This window comes from Gracilinanus agilis, chromosome 1 (assembly GCF_016433145.1).
Source record: "Gracilinanus agilis isolate LMUSP501 chromosome 1, AgileGrace, whole genome shotgun sequence".
NCBI classification, from domain to species: Eukaryota; Metazoa; Chordata; class Mammalia; order Didelphimorphia; family Didelphidae; genus Gracilinanus; species Gracilinanus agilis.
The window spans coordinates 89,791,821-89,813,363 of record NC_058130.1 but is presented as its reverse complement, the minus strand read 5'-3'; the positions used below and the strand labels follow the sequence as shown (position 1 = coordinate 89,813,363).

Sequence of the window (21,543 nt, the reverse complement as noted above, 5' to 3'; positions counted from 1 at the left end):
TATTATTATTATTATTATTATTATTATTATATGTGTGTGCAGAGCTCCTAGATGATACAGGAGAGAAGCAAACACATTTCCCCTGGGTTTGGAGGTTCTTTAGGGGCCTCTTCTCCAGGAACTCCAAGGTTAGTGAGTTGGTCAAGCTTGATAATACGGTCAGTGCACCTCGGGTTTGCTCTCCCTTCTTTGGAAAGCTGTTCACTGGGGCTCGGATACAAAGGTCAGCTTGGACACATAACTGCGTGATCACACGGTGTGGTAGATGAGGGTCTGTGGGGATATCCAAGGCGGGACGACCCACCAGGAACCCCCCCCTGGTGACTGACTACATGCACTCACACTTGGACACGGAGACGACGCAGTCATCTCCAAGGGCTCAGCCTTTGCTGCATCACCTCTGGGGATGCCCTTGGAGGTGGCCTGTTCTCGAGCTCTCCGATCTTCGTCCTTGGCGTGGGAGTGGAGGTGAGGAATTGGAGGCATCCACAAAAGTCGTTGGCAGTCTAGTCTGTTGAGCTAGAGAAGCGAAGGTTGGGGTTGGGGGAAAGGGAAGAATCAGGGCCCTTTCCTAACTTCACAGTGGTGAAATCCATTGCCTCATGTACCCCCAGAGACCATTCCCAAAGAGGAGCCCGTGTGGCCTGGGCCAAAATGGTGCACGTCTGGCTATTTCGGTCCCCGGGACTGTCAGACCTTCCCACTTACCCTTCACTCTCCTGTGTAGACCTGCTTGGGGATAAGGTATACCTACCCACATCCATAAGTGCTTTGCAAACCTTAGAGGACAGGGATCAGGCCTGCTACTTTGTTTTGTTTTAAGGCCTTAGCTTTTTAGTAACAACTAAGACAGAAGGACAAGGGCAGGCAAATAGGGTTAATGACTTGCCCAGGGCTGCCCAGCTAGGAATTGTCCGAGGTCAGACTCCAATTCCAGGCCTGGTGCTCTATCCATTGTGCCACTTAGCTGCCCCAGTTAGGCCTGTTGTTTCATTAATGAAGAGAACTCCCTTGAGGAGGAAACCTGGTCTATTAATAATACAATTTAGCACATTCTCTGCGACTGTAGTCTCAGAGAGTTACCTAGAGAACACTTTGAGGTTTGACGACTTGCCCAGGCTTTTTTCTTTGATTCATAGATGCCTACGTGGGGTTTTTCTCTGATACAAAGCTAGTACGTAGCAAAGACTTGAACCCAATCTTTGTGGCTTCAAGGCCACTTTCAGGTGCTTTATGAGTATATATTCGAGTGTATTGGGATAGGTGTGAGAGGTGTGCACTGGCCGTATCTCTGTGTACATCCATGCATGCGGAGGGGGGGCCAAGACTCTAGGTGTGCCAGTGTACGTCTGCACACGTGTGAGCTCCCATGTCTCTGCTGAATACGACCAGGTCCTGATGAGTAAGAATAACACATCCCCTAAAGTAATCACATTCTTTGAATTGGCACTGCCTATTTCCTTGGGCTGAAGTCAATCACTATACATAATTATAATGACATATAGAGTACAAATAGAAATTATACTGTTATAATGTATATAACATAAAGTCTATATGCTATATAATTATATGATGTCTAATATATCTAGCTTAGATTACATATCATATAGGATACATATTGTCTATAATCATATATACAAAATTCTAGCTACAAAAACCACAAATGCAAATAGATGCAAACACTTTAGGGAATTCCTTATTTCCATTCTTTGGGATCTGGCTGTAATTATATGCATATTCAAGCGTGTTATATGTATTTTGTAAATGTCTTTACACATGACAACTTTGTTCATTCGTTTCAGTTGTGTCTGACTCTTCCTGACCCCATTTGGGGTTTCTTTGGCAATGATACTGGAATGGTTGGCCATTTCCTTCTCCAAAACATTTTACAGATGAAGAAACTGAAGCAAACAGAGTTAAGTGACTTGCCTAGGGTCACACACCTAGTGTCTGAGACTGGATTTGAACTCTGCTCTTTTTGATTCTAGGCCCAGCACTTTGCACTATGGCACTACTTAGCTGCCCTTTAATCCCTTCCAATGCCACTCTCCCAATGTTTATATATGTGTAAGAATTTAAAATTAGGTTTTATGCTAAATGAGAATTCTAAAGTAATATTATGGTCACCGATTTAAAAATATCACAGCTTAAGTCAAAATGACTTTTAGCAGCTTTATTTACAAAGAGGTGGAAAGAGTGAAAGTGGAAAACTGTGGGTAAAAAGACAGAAAGTACTGCCTAGCTACAAAATACTCTAAATTTAATCCTAATGTCTCCAGACCCCAAATGCAAATCCGAAAGCCAATCTCACCAGAATCCAAAGTCCTAATTAGAAAGCCAAAGAAATCTGAAGTGCCAGAAGATGCTGAAAAATCTGCTGAGAACCTTCAGCACACATGAGGCTAAGACTGCCAAGAATCTCACCAGAACTCATGCTGAAGAGTGTCCCAGCAAAGCACCAACAAGCAGAGAGGGTCTCCTCACCAAAGAACCAAGGAAGGAATCACTCCACTCACCACCCTCCACCAAAGGATCCCAGGAAAGAGTCTTCTCCTCCAGTCTGGCTCACCTTTGCAGAGTGAGTGACTGAATCCTGGAGCTGGCCTTTTTAAAGCAGTTTTCTCTGTCACTTCCTGTTGCTCTCCCACTTTACGGAACCAATCAGAGTCTTTCAATTTGCCTAGCACTGCCGGGGGGTGGGGGTGGGGGGGAGGGGGGCGGCTCTGGAGTTGTCACCCACTCTAGCAAGTGACTTGTGAACTCTCATTAAGGTACTAAGTAGGGGTACTTAAGTTTTTGATTGAGTAACTTAAAAGTTGCTGATTGATAGACAGAGTTTGATTCACTCTTCATATGGGACCCAGTCTCCCAGTTTCTCCTTGACTCTCCATCTTTTTTCCTGTTGCTGGCTCAGGGGGCAGGAACCTCAGGATGGAAGTGAAGAGACCTGAGTTTGGGTTCCAGTTCTACCCATGGTGTCTGTATGACTATGGACAAGTCCTTTTGTCTCTCTGGGCCTCCGTCTCCCTCTCTGTACCACAAAGGGCTTGGACAAGATGACCTCTTAAGTTGACTTCAAGTTCTGACATTCTAGAATTCTATGAGAAAGGGACTCTTCAATCACATGGGTATAACATGGATATGTGTTGATGTTTGTAGAGACGCGTGCCTCTGGGGTTCTTGGTTTGACACCCCTTGAAGCTTCAGAAAGCCTTTGGGAAACACCAAGGCTATTTATCCCAGTGCAGATGTATAAAGTTGTGACTTTGTATGTGTGTGTGTGTGTGTGGGGGGGGGTATCCGAATATTTATCTGCAGAAAAGTATATAAGTACACAGCCTGTTGGTACATTATGTGGGTGTGCAAGCAAATATTGCAACATACACCAAATTATACTAACCTGAAGAGTCTGCATGTGTATGTGTGTGTGCGTGTGTGTGTGAGGGGATGACCTTTGAAGATCCACAATGCTAGCAAAAAGCACTACAATCTTGCCATGTACACACACACACACACACACACACACACACACACACACACACACCCCACGGTATCTCTTCCTGGTCACCAATCTCTAATGAGGCTTTGTTCATGCCATACTTTGCCATCTCTCCCACATATACCCCAGTCCATGCCCTGAAAACATAACAAGTTGTGACTCATCTGAGAGCAGATTATCCACACGGATGTCCAGAAGGCTCCCTGGGCCCACTGGGTAGTGCTTCAGCTCACAGGGCAGTGGGAGGTGAGAATGTGGACACGTGAGAGTGGGCAGAGTCTGGGGAGGGTAGATCTGATCTCCAAACCCTTTCCACAGACTCTTCTAGCATCTGCAAAATGGCATGGAGACACTCTCGAGAGAGGTTCCCCAATAGGTCCTTGGAGATATTCGAGGGGTGAGGGGGAAACAGGCTAGAAACCTGAATGGGAAAAAGATGGCATCTTCATTTTTACTAACCTTTGGTTTCCTTTGCAACTTGATGTATTTTATTCCTTGCATTTAAAAATATTCTAAGAAAAGTTTTGGCAGTCAAAGGAGTCCATGGCATAAAATTGGACTCAGAATGTCAGCCAGAGGGGCCAGTTAGGAGGCTGTTTCAACAGTCTGGGCAAGAAGTCATGAAAGCACAGCACATGGGCCAGAAGACCAAAGTTCGAATTCTGTTATTTATAATATTGTGTCATAATCTCTTACAACCTCAGTTTCTTCACATACAAAAACCAGGGGGTTGGACTAAGTGATTTCTAAAGTCAATTTGAGCTCTAAATCCTACATATGGAGACAAGCCAGGTGGTGTAATGGGCAGAGCGCTGGACATGAGAGTCAGAGACCTGAGTCCCAGTCTTGCCTCAGAGACCCTGGGCAGTGTTCAAAACACTCTGAACCTCAGTTTCCTCATCTCTAAAATGGGAATAATAATAGCACCTGCCTTCCAGGATCAAGATGAGGATCAAATGAGATAATATATCTAAAATTGCTCTGTAATCCTTACAGTGCTGGGTGCTATCTGCCTATTTGAGAACATGAGAACATGGGAACAATTGGGATGTGCCAAACTGGCTGTATCACAGTGAGCTGAGAGGAAGTTAGACACTATGGGTCTTGTGACACCCTCTTTGAATTGAGTCAGGAGGGAGACCTGGGTTCTACACTCTTCTAGAACATTTCTGGAGTATCTCAAGACCCTCTGACTAGAGTATCCCAAAACCTTCCAGCTGGGGTATCCCAGAACCCTCCAACTGCAGTATAATAGGACCCTCTGGCTAGAGAATCCCAGGACCTTCCAGCTAGAGTAACCCAGAATCCTCCAGCTATGGCATTATTCTAGGACCTCTGGCTGGAGTATCCCAGGGCCTTCTAGCTAGGGTATTCTGGGACCCTCCAGCTGCAGTATTCCAGGGCCCTCTATCTGGAGTATCCCAGAACCTTCTGGCTGGGCTAGGAACAGAAGGTTACCTAACTCCCCCTAGCACCAAAACCAAACAGGGCTATTCAGAGATGGAACACCCCTTTCGCCACCCTGAGCAGAATCAAAGAAGAAAGTGATATATGGTATAACAGAGGATGGACTCAGAACTAGGCCTGGATATGAATCATAGCCTGGCAACTTCTTAACTAGCTGATTTTGGACCAAGCGTCCACCCCCCTACCTTTTCTAGTCCTCAGTGTCCTTAGACGTAAGATGAGGGGGCCTATTAAATGATCTCCGGGTTCCTTTCCAGCTCTAAATCCTGATACCATTCTATGTTCCCACGCCAGAATGTGTGTGCCTCGTTGCCTTTCCTGGGACTTCTGACTGCTCTCAGCTCCTCTGCCCCTACCCTTCTTAATCCCGCCTCCTCTAAATATAACCCCCTCTAGGCTGAGCTCAAGACTATTTCTGGACTGGGCAAACGTGCCTTGGGAAGCCAGTGGCCTGGACAGGGGCTCTGAGAGGTACTGGCTGCTGCTTCTACTCCTCCCCCTTGCCCAGGGCACTACCCATCTGGCTCCAACCCCACTGACCACCACATCTGGCCATGCCTGGGGAGGCCCGAGAAGGTAAGGTAGGTGGGTGGCGGGCAGGCACCCTGGCAGGCAGAACTGGACAGGGCAGGGCTCAGTCCTCAAAGCCATAGGAGTGAAAGGTACAGGGCTGGGGTGATCCTCAATGCCCAAAGCTGAGCTGGGCAGCATTCTAACAGAGTCACCTCAAGATCTTGAGAAATGGAAGGAGGCTGTTTCAGACACCCATTTGCCTGGCTCCAGGGACCTCTTTTGACTCTCCAAAGGGAGCTGGGTGAGAAGGATAGAACAGGAGCACCCCCTATTCTTGTCACTATGTGCCCAAGCCAACTGGTTATGGGACATCCTTTCTACCACTGATGCCCTTAGTCCTCACCTTCTAAGCAGAAAGGACAGCTTCTTCCCCAGGACAACTAGTTCTCTCATCTTATAGTCTGGTCTGGCCCATCAGATTGTGCTGAAAGGACTCGGGGGGACACAGCATCCTTCCTATCCCATCCTAGCCCTGCCATGCCCATGTTCTCCTTCCAAGGGGACAGTGGTTGGGAGACAGGTCATCTGTCTGCTAAGACAGAGTTTAGGAGTGGGCAGCTGCAGAGATCTGGAATAGCCATGGGTTCCGGTCCTGGTGGGAGGAGGCCAGGGCTTGAGGAAGGGGCCAGAGGCATTGTGGGCTGAGATGGGATCACAGGATTTTCTGGCTCTTAAACTGCCCCAAGATAGGTCAGCTCTATGACACTGGGAGGCAAGGACACCTGTCTCCATCTCTGATCTGTGCCCTAGGAAAAAAAGGTGGGGTTGGTGGGGGTGGGGGAGTGGTTTGGGGCCTCCTCACCCATTCCCATTGCTGCTTACTTCCTGGCCTCTCAGGGTGGCCGTGGCCATGTCTTTGTACCTGAGCTATTTATCTGGTCTTTTAAGAGCCCAGAAGGTGCTGTCCAGGTCTGAACATTTAGTTTCCTGACATTATCCAAGGGCTGATGCTTTTTCCCACTCAAAGCTCTTCTGGATCTCTTCCCCCCACAGCTCCCTCTTCCCCTTGGGGGGATTGCTGTGAGCCTGCTCCCCTTGGGAGGGTTTGGTCTTCCCTTGGATTGGGAGATGGCAGAGGAAGGGGTCTGGGTTTCTCATTCAGACCAGGAACTCCCTGAGCTCAGGTGCAGCATGTGGTCAGACAGCAGACAGGGACTCCCCCAGGTCAAGGACCGCCTCCCTACCTTCCTCCAGGCCTCACAGCCTGGGTTTGACATAAAGGGGACTCTCAGTAGTTATGTCCTGGACTGACTCCTTGGGGAACAGAGAGAGTGGGCATAGGCAGGAGGGGGGTGGGGAGGAAGGAAGAGAAACCAAGACTAATCCTGTGGGCTTGGGGGTGGAATGGGGAGTGCTGCCTGCAAGAACACACGTGTGAAATTCCCCTGAGTGCCCATGCTCTGGCACTGGGGGTGAGGAGGTTGGGCACCAGTGGCATTCCTTTTTAGGCTGATGCTCAGGGGAAGAACACTGTCCTGGGGGTCCTTTCCGCCAGAGGTGAGGGTACTCCGCCACTCAGACCAGCATCTCTGATCCTCACAGATGCCATCCTGCCCATCACAGTGAGCCCGGGCTCTGGGACTGTTCCGCCCAGCCACCTCACTGAGGTCAGCCTGCACCCTGTTGAGTCCATCAGTGACCTGCACAATGGAGGTATGCCCCAGGCTCTCTCTCTAAGGGGTGGGCAGAAAAAGGGAGTCCTCCCTAGGAAAGGGCAATGCAACACCTCTGTCTCCACCAGGAACCCTGCACCCCTACCTGACTGACGATCCAGCCTCACAGCACTGGGAGGAGCTCATGGGCATATTGCCCTCATCCCTTTGTGTCCAGGCTGGCTGCAACCCAGCCCAGGGACGTGGGGCCTTCCTGCTCCTGTTGGCGCTGCTTATCCTCACCTGCCTTGCCCTGGCCATCCTGGCTGTCTACCTGAGTGGTACCAGGGCGAGGGACTGATGGGGGGTGAGGGGGAAGAGAGTGGGCTCAGAGAGGTTAGCTGCATGAGGAGAGGGGGTGCACGAATAAAAATCCCAAAGTTAATTCCTTTTTATTTGGGTGGGGTGCAGGAGGCAGCCACGATTCTTTCCCTCCTTTGCTCAGGCTGAGGTTCTATCACGGTCTTAGGAAAAGACCCTGGAGACTGCCTAGTGCCACACCATTTTAGAGAGAAGCCCGCAGAGGCCCAGTCCCACAGACAGGAAAAAAAGGCAAAGAGAGTTCTGCCGGAGGTCTCCTGGCTCCCAACCCTCTGGTCTTTTCATTATCCCCTGGCACAGCCAGACTACACGTTGGCTGGGTGGTTACAGGAAATCAGATTAGGATGAGAAAGTGTGCTATAGATAATCCAATTATTTACCTAGAGATGAACAGCCCAGGGCAGGAGGGAGAGGGCCCCCAGGTGGGCCCCAAGTCACGCAGGCCTCTCCTCTCTTCCCATCTGTCCCAGTGCTACAGAGCGAGTCCCTGCGGGTCCTGGCCCACACGCTCCGGGTCCAGGAAGAGACCTTGTTAAAGCTCCGGCTGGCCAGCCTCAACCAGTGGCGACGGCTCAACAACAGCGAGGCTCGAGGCCTCAGCTGAGGAATGAGCTCCCGTTGCAGCCCAGGACCCTCTGCAGGTGCAGGGACAGAGTTCTTGCTCAACAGGACGGTGGGCAGGCGACCCTCCCTCCGAAGCCTGACCCTCTTTCCCTCTGGCCTCCACTTACACGCCCAAGCACAGCCTCCCCGTTTCTATGTTTCTTTCTACAGGAGATTTTTGTATCAATAAATGGCGCAGTCTAAGGCCCGTCTTCACATACCTCCAACCAGACCCCATAGCCCAGGTGGGAGAATGATGCTGGAGAGCTCCCGGTCCACATCAGACAGAAAGAACATTTCTTGAGGTTCCTCAAGTCACCTCTCAACACGTGGTGCCTTAGAATGTGCAAATATCACCGTCCTCCTTTTTTAGATGGGGAAACTGAGGCACAGAATGGTTTTTGTCCTTCATCGTGGCTCAGGGAGCTTGAGAGCTAAGACCTAAAGCACTTTGTAAACCTTAAAACATGAAAATGATGGAAAATGTCGAGGGTCGATAGTTGCCACCTCCTCATTCCAAGTCCAGGGCGGAGAAGGTCCTGCCCCCATCCAGAGGAGGAAAAGAAGCCGGGGTCAGGAGGCCAAGGGCCACCATGTTTCTGAGGTCAATGAAGCATCTTAGAAGGGATACTGGAGTAAGCCTCTGGGGTTTCATCAGCCTTCCCTCCCCACCCCCACTCGAAGCAGCCTCTCCTTTCCTTCTCCTTCCCCTGTCAACACCTCCTGGCTGGCCTGAGCCACCACTCCCACCGTCTGCATCCCACAGATAGCAGGAGCTGTCTCCGAGGCCATCCCAAAATAGCTGCCCACCCCCGCCTGCCCCTCCCCTCAATGGACCAGCCGAGCCTTCCAAGTGCCTCCCAATGAGAGCAGCCTCCAAGGAAGGCTGCCCAGGGGTATCCAAGCCCTCCCCCAGCTCCCCACTGAGGAGCTGAGGCATCCTGGACGGGACCTCCCATGGCAGGTCAGCCTGCTCCGTCATAGGCACTGACTTGGATAGAGACCAAGAAAGAGCCCCAATGAAGGAAGGCTAGAAGGGAAGCCTCCTACATATGCTAGGAAGAGGGGGGGACCCCCTCCAAATATGGGAAAGGTTTCTGGAGGGTAAAGGGAGCTGCCTGACACCCAGGGGGGAAAAGTAGCCCCTTCCCACCCCCACCCCCCCAAGCAAAAGCCTGGCTCGGGCTGTTCCCTGGCATGCTGAGAAGGTCACCCTGAAAGCATTTCTCCCTGGCTAGCCAGGGGCTCTGTGTGAGAGGAGGCAGGTCTGCTTGGAGGCCTTCTCCCCATCACCAGCACCCAGAAACAAAGGCTGGGGACCCTGGCCCCAGGTCGCCTCCCTGCAAAAGGGCAGAAGGGAAGAACCACCTCCTCCTCGCCAGCTGGGAAAGGGGCATGTGCAGAAGAACACAACAGAGGCGGCAGCCCAAGGCCAAGCTATGGTCTGGTTTAATTATCTCCAATATTAATCTTCTTATAAAATCGGCACATCCATACATTCCAGAGAGCCCCTGCCCTGTTCCCTCCACATTCCAGCACAGCTAAGGTGCAGGAGGGGGAGGCCACACTGAATACGTGTTATGGACTGAAGGAAGAGGAGCATCCCGGCCCGGCCAGCCACAAGGAAACGGCTGCCCCAGGTCAGGCCTCCCTCCAGGACGCCATCCCACATTCTCTAATAGGGGGACGGAGTGGTTGGTCAGTCCGGTGGGGAAGAGCAGCCAGAGAAGAGGGGGGGGACTCCCCATTCACTCCTCAGCCTGGGGAGCCTCTGGCTTCTCTCCTTCCTCGACATCACTGAGACATCAATGCCTCACCCCCTGAGAACAGGCAGGCACAAAAGGTAATCTTCCCATGGCCCAAATCGAACCCTGGCCCAGCAGGAGAGATGGGCGAAGGGGAGACAGGAAGAGGGCGTTGGAGGGAGGGGGCTGGAGGAATGAGGGGCTGAGGGCAAGGGGTCAAGGGAGTTCAGGCAGCCCTCCCCCAACACCTTTATTTGGTTTTGTCATTAAAAAAATAAAGCAAAGGCCCCCAGGGAGCCAGGCCACACGATGCAGCGTGGTGACATGTTCTTCTATGTAAAAAACAGGGATGAGGGCAGCCCCCAGCCCAGGGCCAGGGGAGGCCTTGTGCTCAGAGCACATCCGCTCGCTTGTCCCGCACGCGACTGCGGGCTTTTGTGCGGGCTTTGAAGGCAGCTGAATTGTAGAGGTGCTGGAAAAAGAGGAGAGGCGGCTTAGGGGAGGCTGGGCTCCCCACAGGACCCCGCACCACAGGCTGGCTGGGGAGGAGGTGACGAGGACGTGTCCCCCTGGGAAGGGGGCCTGCAGGGTCTGAAGCCCCCCCCCCCCAACGCCTCCTGCCCCAGGGACCCCTTTGTTAAACAGGCCAGCCCAGGGGAGCTCGGGGAGGCTACAGACCTTCTCGAAGCGGGAAATCTTGCTGGCCTTCATGGCGGCAGCATCCAGCACCAGCACGGGCCCCAGGTCTAAGATGTCTCGGAGCAGCTCGTTGTTCTAGGAGAAGTGAGGGGGCAATTTGAGCCGGTGAAGTCCCCTCTGGGAGGCTGGGGAGGGAGAGCCCATCCACTTCCACCCCGGCCCCCGGGACGATACCTGGAGGTGGTGGCGGACCCCAGAGCCCAGGGTCTCCTTAAACGCTGTGTAAGTGCGGCGTCTGACCCAGCTGTCCACATACATACATTCCAGGCCGAACTTGATTGTCTCTTCCTGACACTCTCCACTCTAAAGCAGAACAGAGGGGAGGCCGCTAGACCAGGCTGGGCACCACAGCCTCCCCAGGCCTCCCCGCTGCCTCCGTCGCTCCCACCCAACTCAGGGAACAGCTGTCTGATTACTGTTGCTCCTCCACCAGATGACAGGGGCAGACGCCGCATTTTACCTTCACTTCTTTAAAACCCCGACTTTTTGTCTTAGACTTGGTACTGAGTTATTGGTTCCAAGGCAGAAGAGAGTTAAATGACTTGCCCAAGGTCCCCCAGCCAGGTATCTGAGGCCAGGCTTGAACCCAGGACCTCTGGGCTCCAGGCCTGGCGCTCTAGCCACTGAGCTACCTCGCTGCTCCCTTACCTACACTTTTTATCTTCCCTGGAGACCAGCGAGTGCACCCAGCAGGGGCTTAATCAGTATCTGTCAAAACAACGCACTTTGCTACCACTGTGAGGGTGGCTGGGAGGCCTGGAAGGGGCCCCTGAGGCCAGCTTGTCCTGGTCCCTCATCCTATGGATGAGGAAATCCTGGCCAGACACCTCCTCAGAGCCCGTGGGCTCCCCACGGGAAGGCTCATGACCACCTTTGTTCCTCTAGCACCCGTACCCCCGGGTGATGCACAGACACGGGCGGTATGGAGCAGTGACCTGGCCGAGGTCCCAAGGGCTAGAATTCGGGGCTCTGCTCGTTTTACTGCACTAGAGAAAACTGGGTGCAGAGAAGTGCCACAACCCCGCCACGGCTGTTCAAGGGGTCCCCACCTCGATGAAGTGCAGCACATCCCGGAAGATGGAGCGCTGCTTGCGCCGGTCGGCCTTGGCTCGGTACTTGTTGCTGTCGGTGGCCAGGGCTCGGAGGGTGCCGCACAGGGCATCTGTGTCCTCATACAGGAAGTCCTCCTGAGGGAAGGGCCGGTTCAGGAGCTGCCCCCCAAACAGACCCTTCCCGTTCCCATCCTGCCCGCCCCTCCCCGTACCTCCAGGTCTCGGCCCATCTCGAAGAGCAAGGCAATGGTCTCCCCCGCCACGATGCGGAGGTGGACGCTGTCGCTGGAGAGCAGCCGGGGCAGCCGAGGCAGCTGGCTGTACGGGGCAGGGGGCATGGGTGAGTGAAGGCCGACCGCTCCCCTCACCCCGCACCCTGGACAAAGGCCACTCGGGTCTACAGGCAAAGCGACCTACTAGCTACAGGAATTCAGGGGAAGAGGCTAGGCCTCAGGCTCCTCACAGCTTGTGTTGAAATCTCCAGCCCCTCTGGGCTCCCCACTTCCCCTTCTGCCAAGCACTGAAGAAAACGGGAGCACAGACTGCTCTATTTCACTGCAGGAGGGTCAATCCAGGCAGTGCGGTCTGATGGAAAGAGCACTGCACATAGAAACTTCACTTTGAAGCTAAGATTTTCTATGTAATGGCTATAATTCGGCTAGTGAGGGGGCAGGACTGTGGGGGTACAGGAGGATGAATGGTCACTCCCAAGGATGGGGAGCCCTCCCTGCACCCTGAGCACCTGTCCAAAACCCTGCTGATGTGGGAGCCAGGGCAGATGGTGAGGAGTAAGGCCCAGGCCTGGAGGGCGCAGCAATGCAGGGGGTGAAGGGGCGCCGGGGCCGTGGAGGCCTCCTCCCCATAGGCCCCACTGAAGATGCTCTCCAGGCAGGCGAGACACGAGATGAGGTCCTGCGGGAAGACAGAAGCGGGGCCGGGAGGTTGTGAGAGAAGCCGCTTGCCAGCTTTCTCAGACCCGGGTCGGGGCTGCCTCTGCACCTGGCAGCGGCTCTGGGCCAGGGAGAGGGCACACTCACCTCCACATCGGCCGCAGCAATGTAACAGCACATCCCGAGGGCTGTGGCACACTGCAGGGGAGAGCAGGTCAGGGGTCAGACTCTCGGGGCTCCCTCAATAACCCAGGCCTCAGAAACACAGACCCAAGCCATAGAGAAGTCACTTCACCTCTAGGCCTCAGTTTCCTCATCTGTAAAATGAGGGGGTTGCACTGAGGACCTCCAGATCCCTTCTGGCTCTAACGCTAGTGCCTCGTGATCCTAATGGCACTAGGACCCAGCTTTGGCCAGTTCCTGATTCTGGTCCTAGGAGAGGCTCTCCCAAACACTCTACTCTCTTCCATCTCCCTAACTTCTTCTGGTCTAATTCACTTGTGTTCAATAATATTTGGGAATGTGTATAAGGGAGGGTTCATGTCTGTTGATGCTGGTCAAGTTCACCATAACAAAAAAGAATTTTTAAAATGAGCCAATGGAAGGGGAGGTTGTAAAGCTCCTAAGGACCCTGTTTCAGACTGCCCTTCGCATCTCTGCCCAGGAACTATAAACTAGCTCTCCGGCTTACCCAGGTCATTCCAAGAAAAGGACAAATGAGGGAATAGAAAATAAGGAGGCTTCCCCTCTAAGCTGACCCTTGGACTCGGCAGAGGCTTAAAGGCCATTCTACAGGGCTCCCAGGAAGGACAATTATTCTTTCAACAGATATTTATTAACGGTCTACACAAGCATCCATTCCCTCATGGAGCAAAAGTCAAGGGCAAGAATAAGACATCCACCAGAATCCCAGCATCTCAGAGTGGGGCAGGGCCTTGGAGGCCACCCAGAGCGGCAGCTGAACAAGAATCCCCGCTGGGATGTGTGTGATCGGCAGGCATCAAGCTGCTGCCCGAAGCCAGCCAGGCAGGGGGACCCACTCCCCAAATCCCAAAGGAACACGCCTCACCCGGCCCCCACACAGTTTTTCCTTCGTTGAGCCAAAGCCTGGGCCCTGGGTCCCTCCTCCTATTTCTGCTTTCTGCCCCTGAAGGAGCCTTCAGACACCTGATGACAGAGACCAGGTTCCACCTACATCTCATGGATCTCTTGCTTCATGCAGAACCACATCTTTTGCCCTTTTTACCATTTTGCTACTCTAGAGGAAGGAGGAATGAAAGAGGCCATGTACCTTACACCTACGTCCTCCCTGCAGGCTGGGCAGCCCCAAGATCACAGGGCACAATTTTTTTTTAAAACCTTTGTCTTCTGTCTTGGAATCAATACTGTGTATTGGTTCTAGGGCAAAAGAGTGGCGAGGGCTAGCCCATGGGCGTTAAGTGACTTGTCCAGTCACCCAGCTAGGAAGTGTCTGAGGCCAGATTTAAACCCAAGACCTCCTGTTTGTAGGCCTGGAGCTCTATCCACTGGACCACCTATGGCACAATCTTGAGACTCTCAGCATAAAAAGAGATAAGAATAATACATATTATGTGAGAAGTACAAGTGAAAAGAGGGCAAGATCTGGGTTCAAATCCCCCCTTTCCTTTTCTACACCTCATGGCTATGGCCAAATCCATTCAGCTCCAGGAGCCCAAGTCTCTTCCTATGTAAAACTAGGGGACTTAGCTAGGACAACCCTAGGTTGCAGAGGTCTCAAGGAAAGAGGGGAGCTGGGACAAAAGAGAGGGTGCTCACACTGTGCCGGGCTCCCAGGTTGGCAGAGGTATCTGTAAGGATGCTGCTGAGGAGGGGCCGCAGGCTCTGGAAGAGCTCCTCTCCCTCTGGGCCCGAGCCCATCTGAAGGCACAGCAGGGTCAGCACAGTGGCAGCGAGAGACTGTTCCTCTCCTTTCCCTGAAAAGTGGGATGGGAAGGACCCTGTTGGTCACCTCAGGCTACCATGTGAAGCCCCACCTTCCACGGTCTCCCCCCAACTCCTTCAAGGTCCTGCCTGCCACAAGAACCCCCGAGGAGGCCAGGGCAGTGGTGGCACAGGAAGGCCAGAAGGCCCTGGCGAACCTTTCTTGAGGCACTTTTCGAGGCAGTCGGTGAGGGTGAGGCGGCGTTCCAGCAGAAAGTCCAGAAGCACTCGGGAGGAGAAGGCCAGGCGCAGGCTTTCCAGGGCACCCAGCCTGGTCTTGGCACTGGGGGAGAATGAGGCCTGAGAGAGGAGCTCAGCTCGAACCACCCCCTGGGGTGCTCTGGAGCTCCCCTCCCCTGGGGGCTTCCCTAGACTCCCACAGAATAGAAGCCTGGGCTGGGCCCCAAAGACCAGTGAACTGAGCACAGACCAAGAGGCCAGCTACTGGGACAGCCATCATGGGCTAATTGTCTCTGCTCTCAGAGGGAAGAGGACAGGGACAGCGGGGTGGGACCCAGTAGCCCCTCACAAGCAAGCACCTCTTGTCGGCCACGTTGTCGATGCATTCTTTGAGCTTCTCTTCCAGTTCCTCCTGCTGGGCCTGCTCATCGACCACTTCATTGCCTGCAGACCCAGCCAGGAAAGCCTATCAGTTCCCCTCCATGCTCCCAGCCCCTGAGAAAGGGGGCCATTGGGGCTATGCACAAGCTGAACACCTCCTGCCTTGTGCAGGGAGGCAACTTCTGTGCCACCCAAAGGGCAGAGCAAGCCCACAGGGGCACTCCTCTATTCTCAGCCCCCAAGCCCCAACCTCGACTGACCTAGGTTCTCCTCGGCAATGCTGGCCCCCTCGCTGGTACTGCTGTAATGGCTCAATATTTCACTAGCCGCTTCATCATCACTGGAAGGAGAGTCGGCCTGGGTGCTGCTCCGAGCTCCTGGGAAGGGCCAAAATGGGGGAGGTCAGCCCAGGGTCCCTGGCTCTAGGATTGAGCTGCAAGAAGAGCCTAAAATCCTGTTGTTACCCCTTTCATTTTACAGAAGAACAAATTGACGCTCAAAAAGGTGAGCCCTGACCATCTCAGCCGGCCTTCAGACTCATGTCCAGTTTTCATGTCCTGTTAGGCCTCCCCCCGTCCTCCCCCAAGAGCAAAGATGCTACTATAAAATGGGATCTTGCTGGGCTCGAATTCTTACTCTCCCAGCCTTCCTCCAAACAACGGGGCAATTCCAACTGAAATAGCCCCTATAAGGCCTCACCAAAAGATAATACAGTTGGGGAACCTAGATGTCATAATGGTTAGAGCAATGGACCTAGAGACAGGAGGTCCTGGGTTCAAATCTGACCTCAGACACTTCCTAGCTGTGTGACCCACAGCAGATCATTTAACATTAAATTGCCTAACCCTTCCTTCTCTTCTCTCTTAGAATTAATACTAAGACAGAAGATAAAGGTTTAAAGAGAGAGAGAGAATACAATTAATTCTGGGTTAGATAGAAGAAGGCCTCCTGACAAATTTTGTTTAAAGAATCTCAAACACAAACCCCCAGTGTCGAAACAGAATTTCTTATCAGGAAACCCTGATTACTGTGTAATCCTTAAAGAAAACATAGTGACTAAAAGGATATCATTGTATGTGTGCCTTATGAATAGCATTTCTGGAATAAGAGGCCACTAATGGCTGAGAATTGATGCCAACTAAGAGAAATAAGGTCCTTATGACATAGAAGGTATGTCATCTAACCTTTGTCTTGGTTATAACATCTAAGTTTTTAGAATTTGGCATAGGGTCAGAGCCTGCCCTAATAAGCAGCTCATGGTAAATTTGAGACTTGTTAGTTATTCCGAGAAGAGGTGCAAGTTCAAAATCTAAATAGGTTAAAGAGGAAGTTGATGACAGCAGATTCACAGTAGGTTATTAGGGGAACACTGAGATGTTGGGGAAAGGACTCTAACAAGAGGCTAACGAAATGGGGACAAAGCTGGCCTATCTCAGGGGGGCACGTCCTTTATTTTCTATCCTTCCTCCCTCCCTCCTTTCTTTCTTTCACTCTTAGCTTTTGTCTTAGTATCAATTCTAAGACAAGAGGGCAGTAAGGGCTAAGCAACGGGAGTTAAGTGATTTGCCCAGGGTCACACAGCTAGGAAGTGTCTGGGGGCAGAATTGAACCAAGATCTCCCAACTCCAGGCCTGGCACTCTATCCACTGTGTCCTTATTTTTTTAAAAGGTCCACAATACACTGTTCACTATCATTCCTCCTTCTACCTGTATTTTTATTTTTTGTTTTTAAATTTTTTCCCTAATTACATATAAAAACAATTTCCAACGTTTTAAAAAGAATTTTGAGTCTCAAATTCTCTCACACCGTCATCCCCAGATGGTAAAGCAATCTGATACAGATTTTATGGGTGTAATCATGTGAAATCTGTCTTTTCAAAACCCAGTCCTTCTCCTACCAGTGTCATAGAGGTAGATACTTCCTCCTCTGGGACAGACAGATCCCAAAAGCTGACAGCTCAGATACCAGAAGGTGGGGATTTCCTACTGATCACTGAAGGCCTGAAGGAGGTCTCCTCTAAGAGACTCTCATTCACTCAGGTCTTAGGAGAGACAAAGAAAAGGGGTTGGTTGGTTATAATGTCCAGAACCAGACACCAGTGCTGAGGGACACACATCCTATTCTTCACCCTTGACCTCCATTGTTAGTGGCCTCTGAATGGATCTGCCTCTCCTCACACATAGCTCTCAGTGAAAGTCCTCTCCCTCAGTAATCACCCCAAAAGGGAAACTGAGGCACTGAGCAGAAACAGAAAGGGCAGGTTAGCAACTAGACTGTTTCTAAGGGTCCTTGCCTCATGAGACTGTAGTTTGGAGCATATGAGACATAAAATGCTTTAGAAACCTCCAAGTGCTGTATAAATGTCAGCTCAGGGATTCATCAGGACTAACATCCTTGGGGTGACAGGAGCTCCTGCAGGACCCAGGGTGGTGGGCACACCCACTTCCTTCCCTGGGAAGGGGAGCAAAGCAAAGAGAGACCTGGCAAAGGCCTGGGGGGAAAGCAAGCCCTGCCTGGCAGCCCTCCTTATCTGCCTGACTCAGGAGAACTGCAGTTCCTGGGGCATGTTCAGGCCCAACCTAGGGAGGGGGATGGCTCCTCCCCAGGCTCAGCCATATCTGCTGATCTTTCAGACACCCACCTGTTGGTTTTCAGGTGTTTCAAAGGGCCCAGGTGCCTGGGGGTGTCAGATTCTACTCAGAGGCCAGGGTGGGGGGCAGATTGACAAAATGCACAATCACAGTGACTACTCAGAGTCAGCCACCTGGTGTTGCCCGGAAGTCCTTAGACATGGAATCCAACATGAGGCCATTCTCCCAAATACCACAGCTTCCTTAAGGCCTCAGGGGACAAATGACCTAATACCTGCCCTGTACACACTGGATGGGACCTACCAGTTTAGGGCTGAGCAAACACATTCTTTGATCCTCCACAGCCAAAAAAAGGAAGAAACCCTGGAAGGTATCCTCCTGCCTGGGGGAGAGGGACTGGGGCCTCCCAGTGCTCTCATCCCAAGGCTGACCCCTTTTGAAATTGGGAGGGCAGGTGAAGGTGGTAACAAGGCCACAACCTAGAAGCTCCCTTTGCTGCTGTAATGTCAATAGTCCTCTCTGCCCAGGCCCCCCAACCTCCGGGACAGTGATGGGATACATCTTGCTGGGCTCAGAGGTCAGTCTACCTAGAACCTTATCTTGGAGCTCTGCTGGGAATACAGCCTCCCTGGGTAGCTTAGGGAGGCCTATTAGTAGGAGAGAGAAATACTCAGTCTCTCTGGAAGAGAAGTCCTAGGAAGGTGGAGGCAAGCCTCACCTCTGAGGGATGTTTCAGCTTCTCCTGGGATGTAGTGTAGACTCTAACCTCTAATAGGAATCCCACATCTCTTTCCTCAAGGAATTCAAGGCCCACATAGAGCACATCTCTGGGGACTTGGAGAGCCAACTGACCAGGCTGGGAATGTCTTTTTTTTTTTTTTTTTTTTTTTTTAAATATGCCTTACTTTCTGTTTTAGTAACACTCCAAGACAAGAGCAAGGGCTAGGCAACTGGGGCTAAGTGACAGGGTCATACACACAGTTAGGAACCCAGGTCCCTCCCAACTCCAGGCCTGAGGCTTTATCCACTGGACTACTTATCTGTCCCAAAACTGTGAATGTCTTGAAAAACAAGGGAAAGCATGTGCTGAGGGAGAGGGTTTGGGGAGCCCAGCATCTTTTCCTTCCAGTATTTAGATACTAAATTGACTTTTTCCTTTTGCCTGCAGTGAGAATATTGGCTCTGAAGTCAGAAAAGGTATGTGAATCCTTGACCTTTTTTTTTTTTTTAAAACCCTTACCTTCCGTCTTAGAGTCAATACTGTGTATTGGCTCCAAGGCAGAAGAGTGGTAAGGGTAGGCAATGGGGGTCAAGTGACTTGCCCAGGGTCACACAGCTGGGAAGTGTCTGAGGCTAGATTTGAACCTAGGACCTCCTGTCTCTAGGCCTGGCTCTCAATTCACTGAGCTACCCAGCTGCCCCCATTGACTTTTACTTATTATGTGTGACCCTGGACAAGTACCTTCCCCTTCCAGAACCTCCATTTCCCTATGTGAGGTTGGGCTCTTATGATCCAGCCTTCAAGAAACTTAAGTGTTGGGCCATCCAGTGGCCTCCCAAGGACTCCAATTATCACACTTCACAGACTTTCCAGCAAACCCTGATAAGGAAGGCAGACACCTTTTTGCTTCAAACATTGAGACAGCCCTGGGTGCAGACCCAGCCAGCTCCCTTTGAAGAAAGGGGCAACAAATGCCTTTAGTACCCGCTCCCAGAGTCCCCCATTTCTTTTCATATCAACCCCTGATTCAGTTCCTGGGCCCCACCCCTGGCCAGATTAGGGACTGGTAGAAGCCAAGAAGCCAGCTCTGTGCTTCAGAGTGCAGACCTGGTCCAGCAAGTTTCTCATAGGTAGGTGAGTTGAGGAAGAAAGAAAACAGAAAGAAAAAAGATCCAGAAGATCAGAGTTCAAATCCCAGCTGTGCCATTTACCACCTATGTAATCAGAGGGAAAAGGGGAGTCAGGAATATTGGCTCCAACACCTTACTAGTTTGCATGTGACTTCCTCTCTCTGAGCCTGTTTTCTCATCTGTAAAATGGGGATGATCCACACACCCTAGAGTTTTGTAAAGAAAGGCCTTTATAAACCTTAAAGCAGTTATTATTAAAATGTCTAGTGCTGAGGGCAAAACTGACCTGTGTTGGAATGACAGCAAAAAAAGGCATGGGATGTTAGAGGGGGAGAAAATAAACTTCTTTAGTTAGAACTTAGAGAACTGGCTTAAACTCCAGTTCTGCCATTTCCTAACTTTGTGAACAAGATCCATCTTTAGATGCCATCTGCTATAGGCCCCTTAGTTTACTGATAGAGGAACAGAGATGTTGAATGAGAGGAAAACTTGTCCTTGATCACCCAGGCCATAAGCGTGTGGAGATAAAGCTAGAACTAAAAGCCAGGTGTCCCGACTCCCAGGCTATGCTTCCTTCCTCTATGCTAGGCCCATAAAAAAAGGCTGAAGTTCAGCATCCACGTGGCTCTATTTTCCATGGGCATGTGCCCAGAAGCCTAGAATTGAGAAGTTACAAGACACCTCTAGAAGGGAGGAGGGGAACAGAGGAGGAGAAAGAATGGGAGGGAAGGAAAGAACCACCTCCTCCCCTGCTTCCTCCCCCCACTAGGATCAGAAGCCCACTTATCACAGCTCCCCCAAGGCGCCACATGTGGCTTCCCAGGAACCCCCTGGGTTGCCAGCCTTGCTCAGTTCTCACTCCCAAGACAAAGACCTATCTAAGCCACATTCACCCCAAGAAAGACTCCCAACAATCCCTTCTCAGACCATTCCCCTTCCTGCACCTATAATACTAAACTTTTCACCCTCCTTTATATTTGCCCAGAGGGATCCCCAGAGACTCCAAAACTCCAGCCTTACCTCTCTGCTCTCTACCCCAAGTCCCTCACTCAGATTCCCCAAGCCTCTATGCTACCCCTGTCCTGAAACTACAGACCTGTAGACCCTACCACCAGCAGCCCCCTTTACACCATCTCTGTCCTGAACACACTGGTTCCTCAAGTTCCTTACACTGCTCATGTCCTGAACATAACAGTGCTCCAGACGTCTCCTCCCCACCAAAAAAAAACCCTCACACCACCCCTGGCTGACCATATGTGTCCCTCCACACTCTACCAAACTCCAAGCCTCTCACACCTGCCCTGTCCTGACCATATCCAAAGTCCTCCAAACATTCCCCTAAAACCCCCAAGCCCCTCACATTATCCCTGTCTAACCATACCCACAGTCCTCCAGATCCTCCAAAGCCCCCCAAGCCCCTTATACCATCCCTGTCCTGACTATATGGGCCCCTCCTCAGTTTTCCATACTCCAAGCCCCTCACATTACCCCTGTCCTATTCATACCCACAGTCCTCCAGAGCCCCCAAAGTACCCCAACACCCTTATACCATCCCTGTCCTAACCATACCCACAGTCCTCCAGACCCCCAAACTCTTCACACCATCCCTCACTAACCATATGTATCCCTCCACACTCTTCCAGACTCCAAGCCTCTAACACCTTCCCTGGTTCTGACCATACCCAAAGTCCTCCAGAGTCCTCAAACCCCTTACATCCCCGCCCCCTCCCCCCTCCCCCCCCCGTATGACCATACCCACGGTCCTCTAGACCCTTCAGATCCCTCCTTACACCACTTCTGTCCTGGTCATACCCAGAGTCCTTCAGATCCCCAAGACCCCCCCCTCCAAGCCCCTCACGTCACCCCTGTCCTGTTCATACTGCGTCCCTCTTCAGCCCTCCAGATACCCCAAGCCCCTCACTCTCTTCCTGAAGCCCCCATATTCTACAGTCCCCTCCTCACCCTGTTCCCCCGCAACCCTTCTTAACTTTCTCCCCAGCTCCCTTCGTTAAGTTCTGCACCCTCAGACCCCGCTCCCAAGCCCCTTCCTCAAGCCGCGCCCCCAAGCCCCCTCCT

General features: G+C 51.8%; 2 protein-coding genes across 2 annotated transcripts in view; one reads left to right on the top strand and one right to left on the bottom strand.

Annotated features, from left to right (window-relative positions):
• Positions 1-5,426: 5,426 nt before the first annotated feature.
• LSMEM2 (leucine rich single-pass membrane protein 2) lies at positions 5,427-8,343 on the top strand. The gene is made up of 4 exons (XM_044656942.1): positions 5,427-5,542; positions 7,082-7,192; positions 7,281-7,472; positions 7,983-8,343. The coding sequence occupies exons 1-4, from the start codon at positions 5,521-5,523 to the stop codon at positions 8,114-8,116; spliced, it is 459 nt and encodes a 152-aa protein (XP_044512877.1). The 5' UTR covers positions 5,427-5,520; the 3' UTR covers positions 8,117-8,343.
• A 1,203-nt stretch (positions 8,344-9,546) lies between these two features.
• Positions 9,547-21,543, bottom strand: part of IFRD2 (interferon related developmental regulator 2) — a 17,195-nt gene continuing 5,198 nt past the window's right edge. The window contains exons 3-14 of the mRNA XM_044676747.1: positions 20,206-20,238; positions 15,285-15,401; positions 15,003-15,087; positions 14,622-14,746; positions 14,299-14,456; positions 12,649-12,699; positions 12,354-12,523; positions 11,824-11,929; positions 11,609-11,746; positions 10,734-10,862; positions 10,539-10,634; positions 9,547-10,332 (exon numbers count right to left, since the gene is read on the bottom strand). Of these exons, the coding sequence (XP_044532682.1) occupies positions 10,252-10,332; positions 10,539-10,634; positions 10,734-10,862; positions 11,609-11,746; positions 11,824-11,929; positions 12,354-12,523; positions 12,649-12,699; positions 14,299-14,456; positions 14,622-14,746; positions 15,003-15,087; positions 15,285-15,401; positions 20,206-20,238 (1,289 nt within the window). The 3' untranslated portion in view covers positions 9,547-10,251. The remainder of the gene's footprint in view (positions 10,333-10,538; positions 10,635-10,733; positions 10,863-11,608; positions 11,747-11,823; positions 11,930-12,353; positions 12,524-12,648; positions 12,700-14,298; positions 14,457-14,621; positions 14,747-15,002; positions 15,088-15,284; positions 15,402-20,205; positions 20,239-21,543) is intronic.

What these genes read in the sequence shown, in the direction of transcription:
- LSMEM2 (XM_044656942.1), top strand. Translation starts at nt 5,521, where the DNA reads ATGCCTGGGGAGGCCCGAGAAG. An exon ending in GCCTGGGGAGGCCCGAGAAG is followed by an intron (nt 5,543 to 7,081) that starts GTAAGGTAGGTG and finishes TGATCCTCACAG; the next exon opens with ATGCCATCCTGCCCATCACA. An exon ending in CCTGGCTGTCTACCTGAGTG is followed by an intron (nt 7,473 to 7,982) that starts GTACCAGGGCGA and finishes CATCTGTCCCAG; the next exon opens with TGCTACAGAGCGAGTCCCTG.